At 45.1% G+C, this 23,207-nt stretch overlaps 1 protein-coding gene across 3 annotated transcripts in view; it reads right to left on the bottom strand.

The window, feature by feature from the left end:
* Positions 1-23,207, bottom strand: part of LOC149330227 (uncharacterized) — a 272,567-nt gene that overhangs the window by 184,523 nt on the left and 64,837 nt on the right. For 2 of the 3 annotated variants that reach the window (XM_089560848.1, XM_089560849.1), the window contains exon 2: positions 15,995-22,218. The exons of the other annotated variant lie outside the window; for it this stretch is intronic. In XM_089560848.1, coding sequence (XP_089416974.1) covers positions 22,119-22,218 — 100 coding nt within the window. In that variant the 3' untranslated portion in view covers positions 15,995-22,118. Of the gene's footprint in view, positions 1-15,994; positions 22,219-23,207 lie in introns of those variants that run through there. 3 annotated transcript variants of the gene reach the window in all.

Below are 23,207 nucleotides of genomic sequence, written 5' to 3'. Positions count from 1 at the left end.
TATTAGATTATCGGGCAATTAAATCACCTTTGGTCAACCTACGATAACTGCGGGCGAAAGAAGAACGTGAAAAGGTCAAACTTGCTTCACTATTACGCACTTCCTTTGGACAAGTCATCGGGATGGTGTTCACTTTTGTAATTACAGACAGTGTCGAGCGCGGTGGCAGCTATGGACTTCATTTTCATCGCTTATAGAGCTCCGCGTTCTTGAGGGCAGCCCGAAAAAAAATAATGTTAGAGCTTCTTCACGGTGTCTTATGATACGTTTTCTTCGAAACTCCAGGATGCGGTACTTGCTACTGAGTGTCTACATTAATTAGTAAGACAGGATGGTTGAGAAGACCTTCGACGTGACTGAGACGACGTTATCATCGCCCAAACGCATAGGTTCATATTCAGGCTTTTTTTTTTATTTGATGAGCTTCAGAATTTAGTTTTTCCCAGTGCACTCTTAGGATGAGTGTCGCTGACATCAAAGCTCCTGAGGAGCTAAAAGACAGTTAGAAACATGGGTGAATTATTCATGCTTTTGAGCGTCTTCAGTTGAAGTGAACTGTGAAATGCGCTGCAAAATGACGCAGAGGAGTTTTCGAACTGGCTGCCCTCAATCAGCGCCCTATCACGGACGTCTGGATACGCATTATAAGTACTGTTCGTGCTCAGTAAAAAAAAAGCTAAACTTCGAGAGTTTTGTGCAGTTCTGGAGATGTTTAAATTTTCATTTTCTGTCGCGCACTAAGATGCACATACTATCGATAAAAATTCTGGAATATGTTTTATAACTCAATTCCCCACTAAAACTTCTACCGGTCTAGTAATACTAAAAAATAGCACACAGCAAAATTCAGTGAGGCATTCTTTTCCTGCAGGGGTCGATCTCTACAGCACAACGGATATATACGCCCAAGAAGCGAATACCTATGGCAGTGCCCATTCATGAAACCTAATCATGGGTTTCAGTAACGTTGTCTGCAGTATTACAAAGGTCAGCTCCTAGCATTGAGCTATAAAAGCACCAACACAACTTGAATTTCGAAGAAAAGGAGTTTCTCATTCATCTAAAAACAGGCAAAGCTCTTATGCCTCTAAATTATACTCTAAACTCACTTATATTCTCATTAGTGGCTGCCATTCTGCAACATTTTGCACTTGAATGCAAAGTGGCTCCCAGCTGGATTGAGTTCATATCTAAGTTATTCATGCTAATGTGTCGTAAGTTTTTTCTTTTTTACGCTCAAGGCTGCATCTATTAGCCCGGGCAAGATTCACAGATTTGGTAAAGCTATTTTGCCACAGTCCATCAGTATGAATTACACCGACAAAACTTAGCGGGCAACAGCATTTATTACTAAGAAGGCCAAGGGCGTCCAGCGAAGCAAACAAAGCGTTAAAAAATTGGAAGTTGTCGCATCTTATGAAGGATAATGTCGTATATTTCTTCTATTCCACTTTTTCTGACGGATTTGTCTTACAAGCTTTTCCTTCCTTAACATTATGATGATATGGAAATGTATTTATGATGAGAGGTTAGCGCCTTTCAGAGGCTGTGCAGTGAAAATAGAAAGGAAAAAATCTTGAATGTCGTGAAGATTACGTAGAATAAAAAAAATTGCTGTTTTGGTTAGAAATTGCGGCCGACAAGTATAGATTTTACGCTTATGGTGGCGTACTGACATTTTTTAGAGGTTCGATTCTTGATGGCGACGAAATGATACTTTCGTGGTTTCCGTTTTTTTTTATTAACAGATACATTGTTAAAAAATACTGCAGAGCAATGGCGTGCTTGTAAAATGAAGGTTTCGACTTGCTTCCTTCAAAAGGATCGAAGTTATAAGGAATCTGGGGTTATCTAAGTTAAGTTTTCGAAAATTTAGAGAGTTGGGGAGTATTCAAGCAAGCTGATTTCATTCCCACAATACCTAAAAGATATCACACGCTTGTACGCAAAACTTCGTTGCTTAAACGATGTTGCTAGCTGCGGAAGAAAGTATTTTCCAATTAAACCTTTTCTTCTAAGTGCAAACACGCATTACAGTATACTGTTACCTTTCCTATGTTGACTCCATGTGACAATACGTCTAGATTTGTGCCCTGAAACTGGGTATTTCATTTCTGCAGGTGAACACCGGTACATATGATACTGGTTTTCAGTCGCACAAAATGTCTCTGACTTCTTCAACGCATCCGTGAACATTACGCGTTCTTTCACTATATTATGTGCAAATGTAAACTCGAAAATATTAACCCGAATATATTGTAGCCAGTTATTCGCCTTAGAGACCGTAAGGTTTTCTTTTGTTACTGTAAGCTTTTATTCGCTTATGCACATACCTAAAGTGCCTGCACAAAACTAATTGACACAGTATCACGTAAACGGAAGAAGGAAATTAAAAAAATCAATATTACTACACGCCAAGCACAAGTTCAGGCTGAATAAAACCAAAGCTTTCTTCAGTCGGCGGAAGAACCATGACTTGAAACTAGAAGAGATAATCACAGACAAAGAAATTCTACAAATGCCATTCAGGATAAAAAGGAAAAGCTTCAGCGAAGACAGTTGAAACTTGAGAGCGCATACAATTCAACATTTCTGCCGTAAAGAACGTGTGCCAAGGTATGTCTGCCCCCCCCCCCCCCCCCCCCTCACCCTTACCCCAAAACTTTGAGGTCTTTCAGCCGGTGACCCGTCCCGCACAAGCACACAAAATTATGTCTTCACCTATGCACAGTTATGTCCTGATAAAAGTGCACACGAACAGGAACCTCATTATTATTTTTTGCCAATTACCCAGCACACTTCATATTTACAAAGACGTTGCTTCTTGCCGTTTTAGCTGCGGCATTGTATTTGTAGTGCGTTTAATGTTTTCTCCCACTCTCGCTTTGCGTATACGCAAATTCCTTCTGCTGACGTCGCACACTCATAATGAAGTGCTAACTAAAAGAAGGGGCAGAGATTTGAAGCGCGAAGGTAGCTGCGAGGACAGAAGACTAAACGCGATTTATTCATATCCTAACGGTAGTTAGATGGAAGGAATAGGCACAGGATGGAATATAAAATGCAGAGAACAATGACGATGCCCTTTAAGTGTTTTAGAGCAGCGGTAAATAACACATAGCCGGGAGAGGCAGAGGGCCATGAGAGGAAATTGCATTAGTAAATTCGTGGGAATTGGGTGGCCATGGCTGGAAATAACATTGCCCTATCGTGGTCAACGAGAGAGACTTCCTTCCCGCATTGCACGTAACCTCTCTGCTAATGATGATAAGGTTGGTGATAACAGTGTGCACGTGGGCTACTTGCTTATGATCGAGTAAAATGAACAGTGGGAAATATGTGGATGGATTACAAGCGCTGTTGTGTTTCGGAAGAAAAGGTAAGAGTTTGTGGAACTGCAGCTCAACTGGGAAACTTTCAGAAATTGGGGCACGTTAAAGAAGAACAAATGGTCTAAGGTAATCCGGAGCCTTCCCTTCTGGCGTCTTCAAGGTGCGTAGCTACTGAAGATGCTAAAACTCACATACCATATCGCACCACACCACTTTCACATAACACAATACCAAACCATACCATACTATACCATACCATACCGCAGAATGGCATTCCGTACCATACCGTAACATACAATCGATACCATACCATACCATACCATGCCATTCCATGCAATACCATACCATAACATACAGTACCAAACCGCACTATACAGTACTATACCATATTGTACCGCCGTATACCACGTCATACCATGCCATGCTATATCGAATGCTTATTTAAAGCAAAATGCTAGTGCCTCGGAGCGATTCTTCTTCTCTGAAGGGGTCTCAGAAACAAAGATTTTTAACTAGCCTATTTGTCGACAGTTCAAAACAGCGCAGCACGTACAGGTGCCGTCAAAAGTAAATGGAAGGCAATACTCATGAAAACATTTAATAATTGGCCCCCAATTCATGCATACTTGAACACATATGTGCAGACTAGTTGTGATTTTGCGAATTGCTCTGTGCACCAATAGGCATCGACCATTATGCTTTACGTTTAAAGAAATTAAAATTTTTTGTTAAAGTCGCCTTCCATTTACTTTTGACGGCGAGTGTACATATACAGTGAACAGCCCAAGCCAGTCTGTTTAGAGAATCATTGATAAAATTAAAGGACAGTAAACAAAATAATAAAGCGAATGGCATCATGCAGTATTGACAAAAATAAAAAGGAAAATCGGAAGCAAGAACGCAGAACAAAGGCAAGCAAGTGTATGCTGCGTGGTAAGCTTGCATTGTTAGCACAGAAGTAAAAAGCTTTGTTGTATATCAGAATCCGAGCACCATTAGGAATTTGCTAAATATAAACAGAACTAAGGAGATGTAACGACCTCCAACTGTAGCTACGAAAAAGAAATTAGTTCATAGCACCATATTACTTCATATATTTCGGCAACTTTTGGCTCTAAACCTCAATGTGCTTGATAAAGTGCAGAGGTCGCTTATAATCATGCATAATCCGTCATGGAGAAAACGATAATCGTTGTTGTTGTTGCCTTGGTGACACGTCCCATGCCCACGACGGGGGATAGGCCAGGGTTCAGTGAGGAGAGCCAAACGAAGAGGGTAAACTGGTGCTGTTGTGACCGTACTTCGGACCACGTGGGCCCGATCAAGCAGCTACCGTGAACAATCAACAAGGCCGACAACCTCGCGACGACCATGGGAAGTGGGATGCTTGGAATGCCCCTCCGAGCCTCAGCGGATTAGTGTAGCAGGAATGTCAAGGGCCATTGTCAGCAGTAACCCCAGCGAAATTCCTTGAGCGGAGTTGACCACTATAGCGGCGAAGGCCGGGGACGCGCCGGAGGTATTGTCCGAGCGACCACAGCGGAGGCGACGTGACGGCGCCGGTCACGCTGGCGGTTCATTGAAGAATTCTGTGTCCCCGACTCGCGTTCTGGGCAATCGGCGGGGAAGCAAGTTCATTCACCTGCTGGAAGACTTCGGGAGATTCCTTTCCCGCAGGGCTGGATGAGTCAGCATCTCCCCCTCTCATCGACCCAGCTGCGAGAGAGTGGAAAAGCCCGCACCTGCCCAGCCGTGGGTGGTAACAAGAACGTCCCCTTCGGTCCATCCGACTGGACAGTGCTCGTCGAACATTATTCCCCAGCCAGGGATCTGGGGAAACCGAACGATATTTAACTCGGCTGTGAGTGGCCGAGAGAAGCCTGCTAGCTCCAGTCGACTACGGTTGACGAAGACGTTCCCCGTCCACTGAGAGCCATTCTCAGTCCCGCTCTATGTAAATAATGTAAATAATCATGTAACCATGTAAATACAGTTTTTTTCCTTCACTTCCCCTACTCCCCGTCTCCGGCCCACGTTTCCTTCCTCCTTCGGCAATGCGGCGGCGCTCCTGGACCCGATGCCTGGTGGGACACGCTACGAGCTCGGCAAAACATAACAACTGGTTGGCAGCGGCGGGATCTTCCACGCTTGGTCCTGGCTTCGGCAGTGGTGAGCGCTTGACTTTCTTTAAGAATCTGCCAGGCTTGATAACTCTGGAAATTTATCACTACCTGTAGATTGTTTTTCTGCACGTGCTCGCTTAAGCACTTCACGTAGCAGCTTATTTTTGAAAGTCCTCGTTCGGGAGTTGCCATGGATTTGAGCAAACTAAAGAAGCCAGAGTTGATGTTGCTGTGTGAAAAGCTGGGTATTGAGGCCAGGAAGAGTCACAGAAAGCCGCAGCTGATTGAGGCTATTAAGGAATGTGGTGCTAAGGAGGGAGACAAAAATTTGGAGACCTGGGAAGTCATTCAGGAGGGAATCAGGAACGCTAAGGAGGAGGCCGACAGGGTTGAAAAGGAACGCAAGGAGAAGGCCGACAGGGTTGAAAAGGAATGCAAGGAGAAGGCCGTCAGGGTTGAAAAAGAACGCCTTTACCGCAAGGAAGCCGCTAAGGAGGAGGCTGACAGGATAGAAAAAGAACGCCTTTACCGCAAGGAAGCCGCTAAGGAGGAGGCTGACAGGATAGAAAAAGAACGCCTTCGTCTCAAGGAAGCTGATGAAAGGCAACTTGCTTTAATGCGTTTGGAGTTGCAACAAATTTTAGAGGCGAAGCGCGCCGAGAGGAATTCGACATTAAATCAGGAGGTTTCGGCGCGAAGTGAAATTAAAATCGTGAATGAAAACTGCGTGTCTTTGCCCATTGCCCGCGTCGCAAACGAGAGCCCGCTCGGGGTGCGTCTGACCGAGGCAGCCATCTCCCAAAACCTGCCTAAGCAGCATCACTCGATTTCCTCAAATCGCTCGGATATGCTGCCCAAAGAAAAGGGCCTTTGTTTTGGAGATAACGCTGCGCAGGTCCTTACCACTTCGAAGGCTCATGAATTCGCAGCGCCACCAGAGCACGTAGTTGAAGAGGGCAAACCTGACAGCGACTGTGGGGCTCCAGGCCAGAGCGCGGCGTTAGCTGAAAAGCGCGATGCCGCACAGATTGTCCTTGCAACCAAGATAGGCGTAGGCGCAGCGCAAAAAGGTAGTCCTCCAGAAAGCAGTCGCGCGCTGAAAGCGGCAACTGCAAGTTCTATTGTAAGCGAGGAATGCGCCTCAGCGCTGCCTCGAAACAATGATCAGTTCAACAATCAGGGAAGGACAGCCGCTCGCGACCAAAAACCCGAAAACGAGTTATGCTCCAATGAAACTAGTGTGTCTTTGCCCATCGCCCGCGTCGCGATCGAGAGCCCGCTCGAGGTGCGTCTGACCGGGGCAGCCGTCTCCCAAAACCTGCCTATGCAGTATCCCTCGATTTTATCAAATCGCTTGGATATGCTGCCCAAAGAAAAGGGCCCTATAGTTTTGGAGATAACGCTGCGCAGGTCCTCACCAGTTCGAAGGCTCCAGGATTCGCAGCGCCAGCAGAGCACGCGGGTGAAGAGGGCAAACGTGGCCCTGTAAGCCTTATAAATTCTCACGGTGGTGAGCTAGAACCGGCAATTTTACAAACTGATGATGAGGCGAACGCCAGCGACTTTACCTGTGACGGTTCAGCGATTGCTAGTGACGCGCCACGCAAACCAACTGCGAGGGTTTCCACGGAGCGGCAGCGCACAGAGGTGGCCAAACGGGAAGAGTTAATTAAGGGGAAAGTGCGGCTCTTGTTGACTGCTCGACTGAAATCCGAACCGCGTGGCCGCCCCAATTTGGCACCTCGGTGCTCAAGTGTTCGCACCCGCCCCGTGGGAACACAAGCCAAGAGAACGCAACGCGCGAACCCGATCCGAGAGAGACGGATACGCTGGCACGACATTCGCACTCGTCCGTTCCCTTCTCACATTCTGCTTTCTGAGCGTCAGCCAAACTTCAGAACAGCGAGACTTGGACGAGGAACAGTTAAGGGTCCCAAGCGGAAATTCCTAACCTTGTGTCCTGTTGCACCTGCTAGAGCAGCTATCGGACCGCGGCCGCGCAGGGGGCGGCTGAAGAATAGGAACCAGTAAATTCCTCTGATCGCAACGCTGTTTGTAGACGGATTCGAGGAATAATCCCGTCTTGAGTTGAATGCTTGTTTCTTTTGTTCATTTAACTCTCCTGTACAGAAATGCAAGCTAAAATTCCTAGCTTTATGTAATGTCTTATCTGCTAAAGCAGCTGTCGGACCACGGCCGCGCAAGGGGCGGATATGACGCATAATCTCATATTGAGTTTAATGCTTGTTTTTTTGTCTTTTGTTCATTACACTCTCCTATGCGAAATGAGAGCGAAATTTGGGAGATTGGCATTGCCGGACTCAGTTTACATGCGTTGCAGTAAAGTGCGAGGTAATGGAAACGCTGATGGCCTCAGCCGAAGCTTTCCCGTGTAATGCCCTTTCCTGACTCCCCAGACGTTATTCCGCTATGCAAATTTGTATTTTGTTTTTTGCTTTAGCGGGAATCATTTTTGTCTGTTTTGTATGTGTGTTCAGCAGCTCCACCTTCCCTTTGTGCTCTCACGGGAGGTAGCTTTCTGTGAGAAAAACCGTGCTACGGCACCCCCTCCAAAATTTTAGAAAATTTTTCCCTTTTGGCTAAACAAGCTCTCTGTATTCTGGTTTGGTCAAACTTGGAAACTTTCGGAGGAGGACGTAAATTTCACGCGACAGCTCATTTTCTCTAAACAGACTTTGTCGACCGAAAACAGCTTGGCAGTTCTTAAAGTCGGTTTGGCGCTTTCTGCTTGTTGGGCTGTGTACCTTGCTGGTTGAGACCGTTACAGTTGTCAACGAAGCAAGAAGAACCTTTGGGCCCAGCTGTGACCAAAAGCCGAACGGACACAACTCCAGGTCTCTGCACGCAGCAGCGTTGGCTGCAACCACTACGAGACCTCTTCGGGAGGCGGACGTGCTGTTGTGACCGTACTTCGGACCACGTGGGCCCGATCAAGCAGCTACCGTGAACAATCAACAAGGCCGACAACCTCGCGACGACCATGGGAAGTGGGATGCTTGGAATGCCCCTCCGAGCCTCAGCGGATTAGTGTAGCAGGAATGTCAAGGGCCATTGTCAGCAGTAACCCCAGCGAAATTCCTTGAGCGGAGGTGACCACTATAGCGGCGAAGGCCGGGGACGCGCCGGAGGTATTGTCCGAGCGACCACAGCGGAGGCGACGTGCCGGCGCCGGTCACGCTGGCGGTTCATTGAAGAATTCTGTGTCCCCGACTCGCGTTCTGGGCAATCGGCGGGGAAGCAAGTTCATTCACCTGCTGGAAGACTTCGGGAGATTCCTTTCCCGCAGGGCTGGATGAGTCAGCATCTCCCCCTCTCATCGACCCAGCTGCGAGAGAGTGGAAAAGCCCGCACCTGCCCAGCCGTGGGTGGTAACAAGAACGTCCCCTTCGGTCCATCCGATTGGACAGTGCTCGTCGAACATTATTCCCCAGCCAGGGATCTGGGGAAACCGAACGATATTTAACTCGGCTGTGAGTGTGGCCGAGAGAAGCCTGCTAGCTCCAGTCGACTACGGTTGACGAAGACGTTCCCCGTCCACTGAGAGCCATTCTCAGTCCCGCTCTATGTAAATAATGTAAATAATCATGTAACCAAGTAAATAGAGTTTTTTTCCTTCACTTCCCCTACTCCCCGTCTCCGGCCCACGTTTCCTTCCTCCTTCGGCAATGCGGCGGTGATCCTGGATCCGATGCCTGGTGGGACACGCTACTAGCACGGCAAAACATAACAGTGCCAAGCAAATGGTTTTTGCGTTGGGTAATAATCGTTGCGTACATTCTTTGCGATTTAGCATAGGCGGATATTTTTTACTTCATTCTCGTAGAGACCAATACAAACACGGGTTCTTGTGCCAACGCTGGCCAGCGCACAGACAGTTCTCTGCTCCTGTTCATGTTTATGCGCTGAAGAACCATCTTCCATTCTCTTGTAATCTGGTTTGAAAATACCTACTTAACAAACTCCGCGCGTCTGATACGAGTTCAGCCTTACGCTTCCAACCGAAAAATTTCGTTTTCAGGGAACATCATTCCTTTCTACTTAGCACCCGACGCGAAATGATCAGAACGAAGCAGGTTAAGAAATATACGCCGCCGATTCCAGAAGCCATCCGCCCTCAGTTTATAACCATGGGTGAATTCAATCCTGCGCTGTTTCTGCAGGCAAATACAAAATGCAGGGAATTGGCACTTGAAGACGCTCCGACTGAAGGCAAAACTGTCAGTGCCAGTTATGCAAAACTAAAGAGAACGAAGTGCACGAAAGTCAGGATTAAGACAGTGGTTCAGAGATGAATTGCTTTTCAACTCTGTTAAGCGCAGCTAGCATCTCGTTATTACTCGTATACGAACTGTGACCTTTATCGCTGTTGCGTAAGGACCAGCTGGTCAGGTTCTCACCGGTTCCCCGTTGGGCACGGGTCGTTGCGTAAGCCGCTTGTGCATGCTACCCCATGGAAACTGCTTGCATCCTTAACGGCTTATGACGACACTATAGGGCTATTCTTGACGTATAATGACGCACAGTAACTCATTCTTCCCCATTTGTTTTTACGTGAACTTAGATCGTACACAGGAGCAAACATCTGAAGAATGTCATCATGCACTAAAACATACGCTCACAGTGACGACAACCAGAAATAATAGGAACAAAATGTAGTTTTGCCTGGATCACCGAGGGAAACATACAATTAAGAACACTGTATGATTTCGGGGGTTTAACGTACAAAAGAAACTCAGGCTATGAGAGACGCCGTAGTGAAGGGCTCCGGAAATTTCGACCACCTGGGGTTCTTCAACGAAGTGCACTAACATCACACAGTACACGGGCCTCTAGCATTTCGCCTGCATTGAAATTCGACCACTGCGACTGGGATCGAACCTACGTCTTTCAGGTCAGCAGCCGAGTGCCATTGCTGTGAGGTGTGCCGGGAAGTAGTCGTGTAGATCGAAGGTACAATAATTCAATGATACGATGTACATGAATCCAGATGCGATGGTAGTAATCACGCATGATATAGCGTAAAGCTATATTTAGTAAGTAGAAAACAGATAAATAACCGACAAACACGTCATCATTCTGCCGCTCTGTCGCTTTGCACACCATGCAAAGCTACGACATCGACGTTGGTACACTTTAGAAAAAAAGTGAAGCATGAGAAGAGTGCAAGAATACCTTTCTAGAAGTACATCGACGCCCTTCGTACTGCTGTGCCTCAAGACCTGTGGGCAACGGAATGTGGAAGCTGCATAGCTTTCCTTTGAAGAGGTGTGGCTGCATTTGGGCGGGTGTTAATGAGTAGTTACTCTCATAACAAAATGAAAGTTGCGAGTCGCACTGGAAGGGCGACACGTTGCAGGAAAATTATCACTATTCAATGCATTTGTCATTGTCATTTATTGATGGTTACTTTCTTACCATAAGACAACGTTGCTAGCGCAATAAAAGCCCTAACTGGCAGCTTGACGGGATGTGAGCTTCATGTTTTGCACTTATCAGCGGCTACCGAATAAGATACCAAACATTCCTAAACATGTTTACATAAATAGCTACGTGTATAGAAAAAAAAAGTAGTTTAAGAGTTCTCGTTAGACGTAACGCTTCGTCACGGGCAAACTCAGCTGTTGCTCGTACCAAAACGGACCCCGCGGATGGAGAAATGACCGCTTTCCCAAATGCCATCACTCATATTGAGAGTCTCCTGCATACTCTGGCGGCAGTTCGCTGTCCAGAGGGCAAACCGTAGAATAACAAATATAGCGAAAAAATAATAAAGCTTCATCCTATACACGGCCTTACTACGGTAGCCGTAGATGAACGGGGGCGTGTTACGTGTACGGTTTGCCTCCGGAGGAGCCAGAAAACTGGGGAACGGGATGAGGGAGAGGAGGAGAAAAGGAGAGATGCTTCTGGCCCTGCCCAATGTCGGAGAGGGGGAAAGGGAAAGAGGGACGTTGAGGGCGCTGCCAAATGTCGCGGCCTAATTAGAGTGACCGCTCGCCAAGCAGGTCCAGCCAGACCCTGTCCAGGTGCAAGCTGCTACGTTGGAGGCCGGTGGGAGGAAGGCCGCGTCCCACGCAATACTGCCGCAGGCGCTTTCCATCTACTAAGGGGGCGTAAGCGGAGTGTGCCGTATTTGCCAATTCAGCGTACGTGCGTCAACCACGCCACTGCTTGCGCGGATGCTGCCCTGGGAGCACCGGTGAACAGGAACGAGTACTGCACGTTCGACGTGGATGCTGAGTAACTGTGTGGACGGATGTGCCCAAGCAGCAGAGGTGATCAGCCCAATATAGGAAATGGCTGGTTTCCCTCCGGTTCTTTGTAGAACCTGCTTTTGCCAATGCATTGCCAATATTGAGCCGATTAACTGTGCTGCTTGGGTTAGGGCTTCACCATCGTTGCCGTTGATGCATTGTTGTTTTGCTTAACTAAAAACTAGACTTATAGAATAGTGCGATTCAGTCATAAACTTCTCAAGAATAAATGTGAATTGTTGGTAATCTCTTCAGCTGAAAAAGAAGCGTGCATCACTGCCAGCAGTTTGATGAAACCGGCGTTAAATTAAGGCCTGGAAGAAAGTTCATAAGTTGAGGGGAGTCTGCAGAGTGAGATAAACAATACTTCTGTGATTTTTTTGCTGCGGCAAGGTATGTAAAGTTTGGTGTGTCGTTTTATGATACACCTTTATTTCTTCGATAAATACCAAAATTTGCCCTCGCACACGCGACGCCATGGGCAGGTTCATAGCATTATTTGTACGCCTTCATACCAATTGCTCGCTCGAAATTTTCATAGGAGCGCACATTGTCCGCTAATTACCACCATTGCTGACACTACGCACAGTTCTTAGCTTGACCGGCGCCTTAAAACATATTATTCTATACGTCGTAAAAACCAGGCGCTGAGGTTACAAAAGGTATTCGAAATGTCCGATACGATGTTCTATTTTGTGTAAGAGCCTCTCGAGAGGATTATTCCGAAGAGCAAAACTGGACCATCGAGCTTCCGTTATCTCTATACAGAAAAACTACTAGGAACTAGGACCCGCCAGAGTTCATAAGATGTTGCGACAAAATGCGATTCCCGATCGTCTTTATGCGGTATTCCAGAATTATGGGGTCTCCTGCTAATGCATTTTCAAAACAGAACCAAACTGCGCAAAAAGATACAAAGTTTTAGAGTCAATTGGAAGAAAAATTTTTATCTGTGCCGAATTTCATGTGGATATCTGAAAAACAGTATTCTGTGTCTAGAACGCAACGGTACTCGAGAATCGAGAGAAACGAGTAGCATTACCATAGTGCTCAAATTTTAATGCCGAACGTAACATGATCTGTTCAATCGTAGAAAGAGAATATGGCCTGAGAACACCAAATACAATATTACCTCTATATATTCCTTCAAGGCACTTCTTGTACTGCATTGCAAGGTACAGTCATATTGTTGTGAGGAGACGTAAAAACAAAAGGAGGTTACCCTGGGTACGCAAAAAAAAAATAAGTTGGATTCAACTGGATTGCGAGATAAGTCTGAATACGCAGTAAGGAATAAAACAGACCAGTGGGTAGAGGGGAACTCACGGAGCTAAAGAATTGCTGAATCAAAATGTACTCAAGGAACTGCGTCAAGTATGCATGAAGAAACACAAGAAAAATTCAGGACTAAATGGGATAAGGAATTAAACGTGCTGCTGAAATTGGTGCGGGAAGACTGAAAATAGTGCAGACAGGAAGAACGTTTCTTGGCAATTAATCTGTGACACTTGCGTGCCACTTCCAGATAGATAAAGATAGCGATGGATAAAGTTATGAGCAAATTATATCTTATTTGATGGCTTAACTCTGCATGAAAAGAGAAAAAAGCGAAAAGAAAGCATTTCGTGTGGATTTCAAACGAATACAAAATCCTTAGCTAAATACTCGTTCATAGAGAAAATGGGCCCTTGAATGTTTCGCGGGTACATAACTTCTAAAAATGAGCTTGCATTTTAAGCAAAATGCCATACTTTTTGAGTAAGGCTTGCGAAAACGATGATTTGGTAACAAAGGAAAAGGGTTTGAGTTGAGTGAGGTTTACGAAAAGTATGATAGTTGTAAAACCTGCCCTTTGCGCACGATGGACTTAACCTCCTTTGAAGCATTGAACTCAAGCTAACAAAATATTCAGTAGCGGCTGCCCAGGCAAAAATACAGAAATTGGCATTAAATATTTTATACAATGTGACGTTCGCATGAAAATATATATGCTTCTTGAGTTAGGAATTTTTCACTACTATTTTCGGTGCCAATGTCAGCAGCTCCTTGGGCCCTGACACTGGTTCATAAAAAAGGAAAGGCCGAGTGCTAAAAGTGCGTGATATTTTTCCATGCACTTCTCACACATCTTAAGCGCTTATATACCTCGAGGCCATCATCCGACTGATTCTGCGTAATTCGATGCATGCTCTAAGTATTAACTGGGCGTTTGTGGAGTTTAACGTCCCCGAGACACAGTATTTGGGGTGTATGACGGACACCGTAGTGGAGGGCTCCGGATTAACTTAGACCACCTGGAGGTCTTCAACGTTGGATGAAATTGCACAGCAGACGGCAGTTTTTGCTTCTCTCCTCATCAAAATGCAGTCGCCGGGGCCGGGATTCGAAATCGCGACCATGGGCGTGACTTGACCTGAGATATCATATTAGGTCGACCAGTACCGCAATTGGACAAATACAACCCTCACAGATACCAAAGCCCTGTTAAGGCCAATTTGAAGGCTGTCATTCCAGAGCTACTACTCAACCGATACACATGACTCTGACTCCACCCTTTCCCTCTAGCACCAAGAGAACGCGTACTAACGAGACGATCAAGCTGCCTACCTCCTCCGGAGCCCTACAAGCAGGACAACACCCGCCAACCAACTGCCAATACTGCGGCTAGCACTGTGGAGATACGCATACATTCTGGAACTACCGACACATTAAGCCACCCTCGTCAGGACCCTTTATATCGAACCCACACCCGAAACTGCCTTATCTGCGAGCATACTGCCTCTCTCCACAGCTCCAAGCATCTCCTAATCTACCAGGGAGCTCTAATTAAGCCCGTTGGAGCTTTCGGCGTTGATTTTTGACGTCTGGCTTTGTGTTGCTTGGACGAAATTTTCTCTGCCTTTTTTCGGAAATGCTGACGTTTAGCAGTTCTTCCTTCCAAACCAGTTCACGAGTGCCTCGAATGTTAAAATTAAAGCGAGAAAAATCCGAATGTTCAAAGAAAGGTCACGACGCAATGTTTTCCTGCGCTTATGCTAGCCCACGTCCTCTCGTAACTAGATCACAAGAAAACGCAGTAATGAGATGAAAGAGATAAGAAAGATCAGAAAGAGCGACGACTGTCAAAGAAGGCCGCCGAACTTCTCATTCACATTCAGACCGGTCACTCAGGAGAAACTTTTATTTCCTCCTCTCCCCACACCGAACCAAAACCAACGTCTCCCATGCTGCGGTTGAAGAAAACAAAACCTCAAGCTGTTTAAACTAAGCTTATCCTGTTTCCTTTGCTCCGTTTTATTTCGAGTCTTACACCAAGTCTCGTGCTGGTCTCATCAGTACGCAGAACAATGGCGCACCAGGGACACCCGCGCAGATCTCCCTTCCAGTCGTTGTTCTCGTTCAACCAGCCGTACACGGGAGTGATGGGAAAGGAGGTTAAAAAAAAGAGCATGAGAAGGAGAACGCGAAGGAAGAGAGGAATGGCAGCCATTGTCTCAGCGCGGAGAATTAGGGCGCATTGTTTCCTCGTTTAGTCGTTTGTATGTGCCCGGCGTCGGCATTAACAGAGAGTTAAGGAGCTTACATTACAAGCACGTTGCTTTTTCTATCAGCACTCTTGCTGTTCCACTGGCCATTTGCGTGTTTTTTTTTTTTCGTTTTGTAAACTATGCATCAGGCATTTGCTGCCCCTCTGACCCGCAGCGTATGTATACAAGGGTGTCATTCCCTTGTTTTTGCGGGCCGCAGTGTCCTCCGGCGGTAATTGGATTCCTGCCGCCCGGAAAAAAGCAAGCGTCGATCAAGGACAAGGTCAGATGTCGTACAAGTGCATTGCTTTCTCTGTGTTTATTCTCCGCTGAGATATGTACCTAATAATACCTGCGTATGTGCCGCGGAAGATCGGGGTAGCTGTGGGCGTGCTTCGGTTTGTTTGCAGGAGATAAGACGGTGATCAGCATCCACGTAATTCAATTTGGGCCACGCAGAACCTTTGCTGTGAGAAGGAGAAATATGCTTATCCTCTGGCGGATACAGGAAGACTAAGCCTAACGCCGCCCTAAATGCCTGGACGCTTTTTAGTGTTCTAAAGGCATTGGAGACAATTTGCCAAACGTGCGATTTGTGTAAATTGAGGGTCAGACTCACAAAAATAAAAACCTTTGGTTACTAAATACCTTTACGAGCGTAACAAGAAGGTCGTGTTTACAAATTATTATATTGAGAGCCACGAGGAAGTACCTTCTTGTAGCCATCGTTTCCTGAGTACGCTTGACTATTGTTACAGATTTATATGGCGCTTCCGAGGGTCTTAGCCTCTGTGTATTGTCGATCTAGGGGTCCCCTTTACGTAAACCATGTACGGGCTCAAGACAAGCATAAAAAAATGCCTTAAATTTTCGCCTCTACTTTTTCTTTTTTTTTTTCGTGGAGGACTTGTGAAAAATCTATTTTTATAATCGGAGAAACCATGAACCGTGTGACAAAAGCTGCAAGTAGATGGAGGAAATACGATACATTTGGTATAGCACCACAAGAATATGGATGTCATGCGCACTTAAAGATAAGACCGAATTACATGCCGGTGAGATAATGATCGTGCGAAGCTGATTGGGAGACAAAAGTTTTCGAGTGGCCAGTGACAGTTCTCGGGCTATGGCACCGTTGGTGTTGTCAGTTTGGCAATGAAATGTTCGATATTCCTACAAAAAGAGACCTTTTTTACAGGATTTCATGAAAACAAGGTCATTAAGGCATACATTTAGACTGAAGGGCGCTTACTGCTCATAAGTGAGTAAATGATCTGCCTAAAATAATAAAGTCGGTCACAGCTGAGGCGGCACTTTTTAAGTCAGTAACTAAACTGCGTAAGAAAAATAAAGCGGATGAGAGCTTCCGCGACCCTTATTGATCATATGCTTGAAACTTGAGTTCAAAAACACACCTCGCGAGTAGTATCTCTTCCAAAACTCTGCAAGCCGATGACAGTGGTTTTGGGCTCTTCAGAGCGGCTATGTGCTGCATTTCAGGCGCTTCGAATATCAGTTGATGATGCAATGTACCCACCGATGCAAAATGGGTACATGCTTTCCCCTGGCCCGGTGATCGGCTTTTTTGGGGAGAAATCCTGAGGAAATGGGTCTTTGACCCAATCTTGAGAAGACGAAAACACCTTGTGCCATTGCGCTCTTTGGGCGCAGATGCCCTTGCGGCATGATAAATTGTCATCATGGTCATCGATTCTCAGTTGGAGAGCTGACAATTGCTAGACCATACCACGCGAAGGCAAGATGCTAATCATTCGTCACTTAGATATCACTAGATCTGCGAGCACTGAGTGAGAAGAAGCCGAATTATATAAAGCGTTAAATCTATAGAACGTACGACATTGCCCGTGATTCTAAAAGAGTTTTCGGCTGCGCTTCAACTTGCCGAAGACAGGCGCCAAGCGGAAGAATTCGAAGCGCCTTTGTTCCATCTCAGCCGGGCCCGATTCATTAAGGCATCTTTGTCTCACGGGCAGAACTCTAGAAGCCAGTGTTCCTCCGTTTAGAAGAGTGTCCAATTAAAGTACAACGACAGCACCCCTTTGAAGAGCGAGCTCACTTTTAGAACTACCACGCTATTTACACGCACGACATGCTGTAGATTTCAATTACAATGCCAAGTCTGTACACTTGACTAAAAGTGTGATAAGTACGTCTGAACGGTTGGCACTTTTGATAAAGTTTTGTCGGCTGCCGCGAATTTCTCTCAAAAGTTGGCTCTTGATAAGCCCATGCAAATTTAAGTTCCCTGGATGCCGCTGGGTGCGTCTTGTACAGAGGGTACGAAGACTGGGCTGAAACAGGCAACCTATAAAGCATGCAGCACACTTTGAAATCTTTCCTCGTCCTCTAGATTATTGGTAGCGCTCGCCTGTGACAATAGGAATCATACCCGGTAAGCAATGTACCTCACTGGCTCCATTATTAAAGCTAGGCCTGACTAGTGATACTGCACATTCGTATTTCGTTCGCAAACCGTTGCGCTATAAAGCAACTGTCGCATACATCCTGTCATGAGAAATCGGCTCGTCTCGAAGTATACACCTTTCGAAAAGTATCGAATTTTAATGATGCGTGTTGGCTACACTTAGTACATTTTGATATCTATGGCTCACTGAACTTTCCCCCATTTAGGCGGGTGTGTGGCGTTCTCAGTGTTCTCTGGTATACAGCAATAAAACGTGCATGCCCTATGGCTGCCATATATGGCGCCGCTGTCGCACTCGGGAGAAGCTAACCTATTGCAAGGAAGAAGCAGAAGCGTGGAGAAGAGACAAGGATGGGTGAACCAGGTGTTTCACAACGGCGACTTAGGTAAACATGACATTTCAAAAGTGACAGTGCTGCAACGAATAGGAAGGCGCTGATACCAAGATAATATGTAACCAGACTTCGTACTCAAGTTTTTTAATTTCATTCGGCGTTCGTTATTACCTACAACGTAATCGGTCATGCATAACATCTACACGCACCCCGAAGTAGGCTCGGCTGACAACTTGAGGACGATTTTCTGCCAGCAATTGATGTTTGTGAAAAAAAATGATTACTTGTGCTCTTTCTTAATAACCATATCAGCGCTTGGCTTTATTGGCAGGAAGGCAGTTTGCTAAGACCATAGAAAGAAAACTTTTAACAGAGTGACTCTTTTCTTTTTGCCATTCAAGATTAAAGCCGCACAGCGGAAAGAAAGGCGGAAAAGGAACGCTTAGGAGAACCACATAGGAACTCTCACTTTTTTTGCGAATTATCAAGAGTCCGCGGGGGTTCCATTTGTTTGCTTGTTGTGGAAAGCTAGTGAGCCCTTGAATAAAGTTCTGACGATGAAGTTTACTCGGACGCGTAAAGAAAGAAACACTCCAAAGGCGCAGCTAGGTTTTGTGTGGCTCAGTTGACCTTCCTTCTTCCTCGAAACGGCGTGCCAGGAAATGAAATGACGGTGACACTCTGTTGTCGCAAGAAGGCTTCGGTGGTCAGACGCCACTACCTCGCTTGGTCGGCGCCGCAAAAGGCGCAAACAGGGCTTCGCGACTCGTACCCATAAGAAAAGTAATGAAACAAATGTCTTGCGGTTTTAAGGTAGCTAAACCGAGCAGACGTGCGAAGCATGCGTTTAGCCTGATTGGCTCGTGGTTTTGCTTTGCTGGGTCGTCGGCACATCTGGCGACAATGGTGATGATGATGTCCTCGGGCTTAATGGAGACGATATTAGACTGAAGTTCAGCTCTTATCGAGGTTAAGCTGATCTGAACTGTTCGCGCCGGAAGTGCACGTTGATGAAGATGTGCACTGCACAGCGCGAGAGTGTGTCGCATTCTCTACGATTTCTCACGGCACTACTACTTGTTGACGAACCCTTAGATACGTTATTTTTATTGGATTACACAGCCTGTGGAAACCACGCATGATGTACCGGCATTGAGAATCTGTTTTTTTTTTTTTGTGCTGAAGACCCTTTCTGAAGAATGATTGTACACCTAAAAGAATTGTATCCTTAGCTAATCATGAGCTAATTTCACCTCGGCACGAAAGAGCAGTAAAAATTATTCACCTAAATATTTTCAATTTTAGGAGGGTGCTATTTTAATTCAATGAAGTAGACAGCGCCCTGACTTTGCCAGAGAACATATGTTTTATATCTGCACGTGTATTGAGTTGTTTTCCATACGAACTTCCATATCCTGATAGCCAAGTACAAAATTATAATTTAATAACGCGTCTAATTCATGTCAGGACACAGTACTAGCGCCCATCTCTTAGCGATGTACTGGTGAAATCACTTGGCAATTTAAATTCCGACCTATTGGGGCATGGGGACACTTTGGCATGATATTGCAGAGCATTTCGCTAGGGCAAATTATAAATATTGCCAATTCTTTTCCAGCTGAGAATTGAGCAAATGTTGTTACCAAGAATGGGCATGCCGTATCTAAAAAATGGCAGCTATTGGGATTAAACTGCATATAGGAAACATTATTGTATTTGGTAATATGTTTCGCATGTTCACACATACGACTTCTGTGGCATTAGCTATGGAATAAAATACAGAAAATATTCAATTATAAAGGTCTCATGGGTTCGCAAAGTCCGATTTTTCGCTTTGATATAGGTATATTTAATCCTTGCGTTTTCTATTCCACTCAGCTGTGAATAAAGCTTTAGCTGTGAATAAAGCTTATGGCGACGAACTTCTATAGTACGTATTTTGCTTTCGCCCATTTGAAGTCCCGTAGTGCCTGGACGTTCGAAATTTCATCATCGCACAGCGTTCCTGTGCACCCGATGAAAGCCATACACGAGCATGGCCTCGTGTCAAAACTTCCTTCAAAGGGTTTTTGTCCCTTAGATAGAAAAAAAATGTGATTAAAAGACGAAGCAGCAAAACCTGAGGAGAAGGTGACAAAGAATGAGCTCTGGAGCGCGCGCGCCGATCAGCCAATATAAATGATAATGGCTTACCGCATACGTTTTCTGACCTGTTGCTCGTACAACCCCGTTCGCTGTTCAAGTTTTCCGCATTCTCATCGGGAGCAGCTGGCTCGTATTTATTTGATTTTGATTTTACTCGATGGAAAGTAATACCATTCACACATCGGTCTTTCTTCCTTTATGCATTGTTAGACACGGGCGCATCGTAAACTTAAAACGCTTTTCTTTTACTGCTTCTGTTCTGAAGAAAGCAGAACAAAAAAGAAAGAATCATGCCGACTAGCGAAGGCAAAATCATGCTAGCGCTTCCGGCCTTTTGGGTGCTCGGTATTATAATGAATGTATGTGGAGAACTTTGGTGTGGGCAAGGGGTCGACAGTGAAAGAACGAAGGGCTGGTGTTGTACTTTAAGATGAGCACATTGATCGCTCAAAAAAAAAAAGAAATGCAGCTAAAGGCACCTCACTGGAAGTCATAGTTTTTAAATTTCTTGTACAGGTTCCCTCTCTAGGGCAAGTGAAAAACAATAAAGTAAACGGGCAATGTTAAGCGAATATTTTTATCTCTATGATTGTGTATCATGCTGTAGTGTGTCTGAAATACATAATTAAAGTTTAAGGCCTATTCATGATACCTTTGCTCTACCCGACCGCATGGAATGCATGCGATCTGCGCCAGGCCACGTTGTACTAGTAGGGTAAGGTATTCCTAACCAAGGACAACCTACCGCCGCGCTAGTACGCAATCAGTGCTGTGTACGATACACGTACTTTATATGGGGCAATGTAAAAACAATACGCGCTTAAAGTCTCTTTCGTGGCTTATGGTGAGCGACTCCTTGCTGCTCTTGATGGCCTTCTTTCGGGACCAAAACAAGAAGTTTTTCCGCCTGAAGAAAAAGTAATAATGTGCTGACATGAGAAAACACAAAAGCAGGTGTTTAAATCAGTTCATGCACAAAAGGCTATATGATTCCCATCACTCTGGTCTTGAGGATAATAAGATCCCCGTGATAAAGAATGACGCTCTATCAATTCACTCAGTGGCCACAGGGTCACCTATCCCCCCAAGGTGGCCCTGCGATCTAAGTATGAGCTTGGGTGATCTCGCAGAAAGTGGGGGTGTTATGCAAACATGTCGCTGTGATATCTTCCCGCCGAGGCAGGGCGATAACCGTGGAAACTTTCCATATTTTTCATGGCATAAAACTAAGGCGTTTGTCGCTGGCGCATTTCTTTTTTGGATTATTTTCACTCTGGCCACTTTGATGTTTTTTTTTCGCAAGACTGAGTGCGTGAACTTTTGCATGTTGAACGAAGAGAGTCGCTTTGTGGTTATCACGGTCGCTCCCCTATCTCGGCAGCGAGAAAACAAATAGAAAACATATAAGAACAAGAAATGCCTCCACATTTGCAATTCTGAACAGTTTGTTCTCCGCACACAAACCCCGTCCCCGTGCCGATAATGCGGGCACGAGCGCGGGTAAACGGGGAACGCTCCGAAAGTGGGGCTGTATTTATCTTCAGTCAACACTATTCTGCCCTGCTTCCCAATATGCCTAAAAATAGGAACAACGAGGAAGGGGACAAATAACTAACAAATAAACAAACGTATAACTGTACGATTGCCCGCAGCGTTTCCTAACCACAAGCGAACGATGCTGTTCACTGGCGAATTTTCGCTTAAAGGGCAACTGAAGAGTTTTTAGAATTCGATGATTTGAGCCGAGCCGAATGCTTGAAACTTGCAGGTAAAGCATGCAAAATCTTTTTGCGCTAGGATTTTAAATGGCGATGTAATCGCCGACTAATAAAGCATCGGCGTTCAGGATTCCCTGCAGTGCACAGCGACAGGCAGAGGCCCCAGTGATGACGTCATGTGCGGCGGCGCTAAGTTTCCAGCGAAGAAGCGGTTGTTTCAAGGATGAAAAACAATGCCGTCGAAGGTGAAGCTCATGAAGCATTGCTTGGCAGCACCAGAAGACGCATGGCAGCATGTAGACGAAGGCAGTGGACATCTGAAATGTAGACAGTTATGACGTCACCACGAGTTTCCCCGCATTTCTCCAACACAGTGAGGAGAAGCCTGAAAATCATCGTCGTTTTGATCGGTGATTGCGGCGCCACTTTAAATGCTAGCCCAAAACTACCTTGCACGCATTACCAAGAAGCTTCATAGATTCGAATTCTCGAATAAACTCGAATCGTCAAAAAACCATTTCACCCTCCCTTGAAGGTAATATATATATATGTATATATATATATATATATATATATATATATATATAATCTTAATTCGGTTGACACACGGTAGAAAAATAACAACTCTATTCGAACGTTTCGACCAGGGTCTGGCCTTCGCCACAGTGATGGGCAAAAGACTTTTGCCTGTACCCCATCACTCTGACGAAGGCCAGACCCTGGTCGAAACGTTAGAATAAACTTGTTGTTTTTCTACCGTGTGTCAACCGCATTACGTTTAAGTTCTACCGGATCCATCCGATCTGCACCCCCTTATTATATATATATATATATATATATATATATATATATATATATATATATATAAGGGATAACAAAATCTTCAAGGCAACTGATTAAAAATATAAGAAGTTGGGGAAGTCACATTGAAAAACTTAACAGATTTATTCAACGTTTCGACCAGGGACTGGTCTTTTTCAAGAATGATCATACAGTGCATGGAAGCTTCCATGCACTGTATGATCATTCTTGAAAAAGACCAGTCCCTGGTCGAAACGTTGTATAAATCTGTTAAGTTTTGCAATGTGACTTCCCCAACTTCTTATATATATATATATATATATATATATATATATATATATATATATATATATATATATATATATATATATATATATATATATATATATATATATATATATATATATACAAAATTAGCAATCAAGGAAAGGAGAATGCGGGGCTCTTTATAAATATGAAAGAAGCCAACAGCCGCAGAAACCAAGGGACAAAGAAGAAGATTTGA

The sequence above is a fragment of the Amblyomma mixtum genome, chromosome 9 (genome assembly GCF_055824585.1).
Source record: "Amblyomma mixtum isolate Tamu chromosome 9, ASM5582458v1, whole genome shotgun sequence".
In the NCBI taxonomy this organism is placed as follows: Eukaryota; Metazoa; Arthropoda; class Arachnida; order Ixodida; family Ixodidae; genus Amblyomma; species Amblyomma mixtum.
Note: the sequence above shows the minus strand (reverse complement) of the source record. Positions and strands in the feature narration are given on the sequence as shown.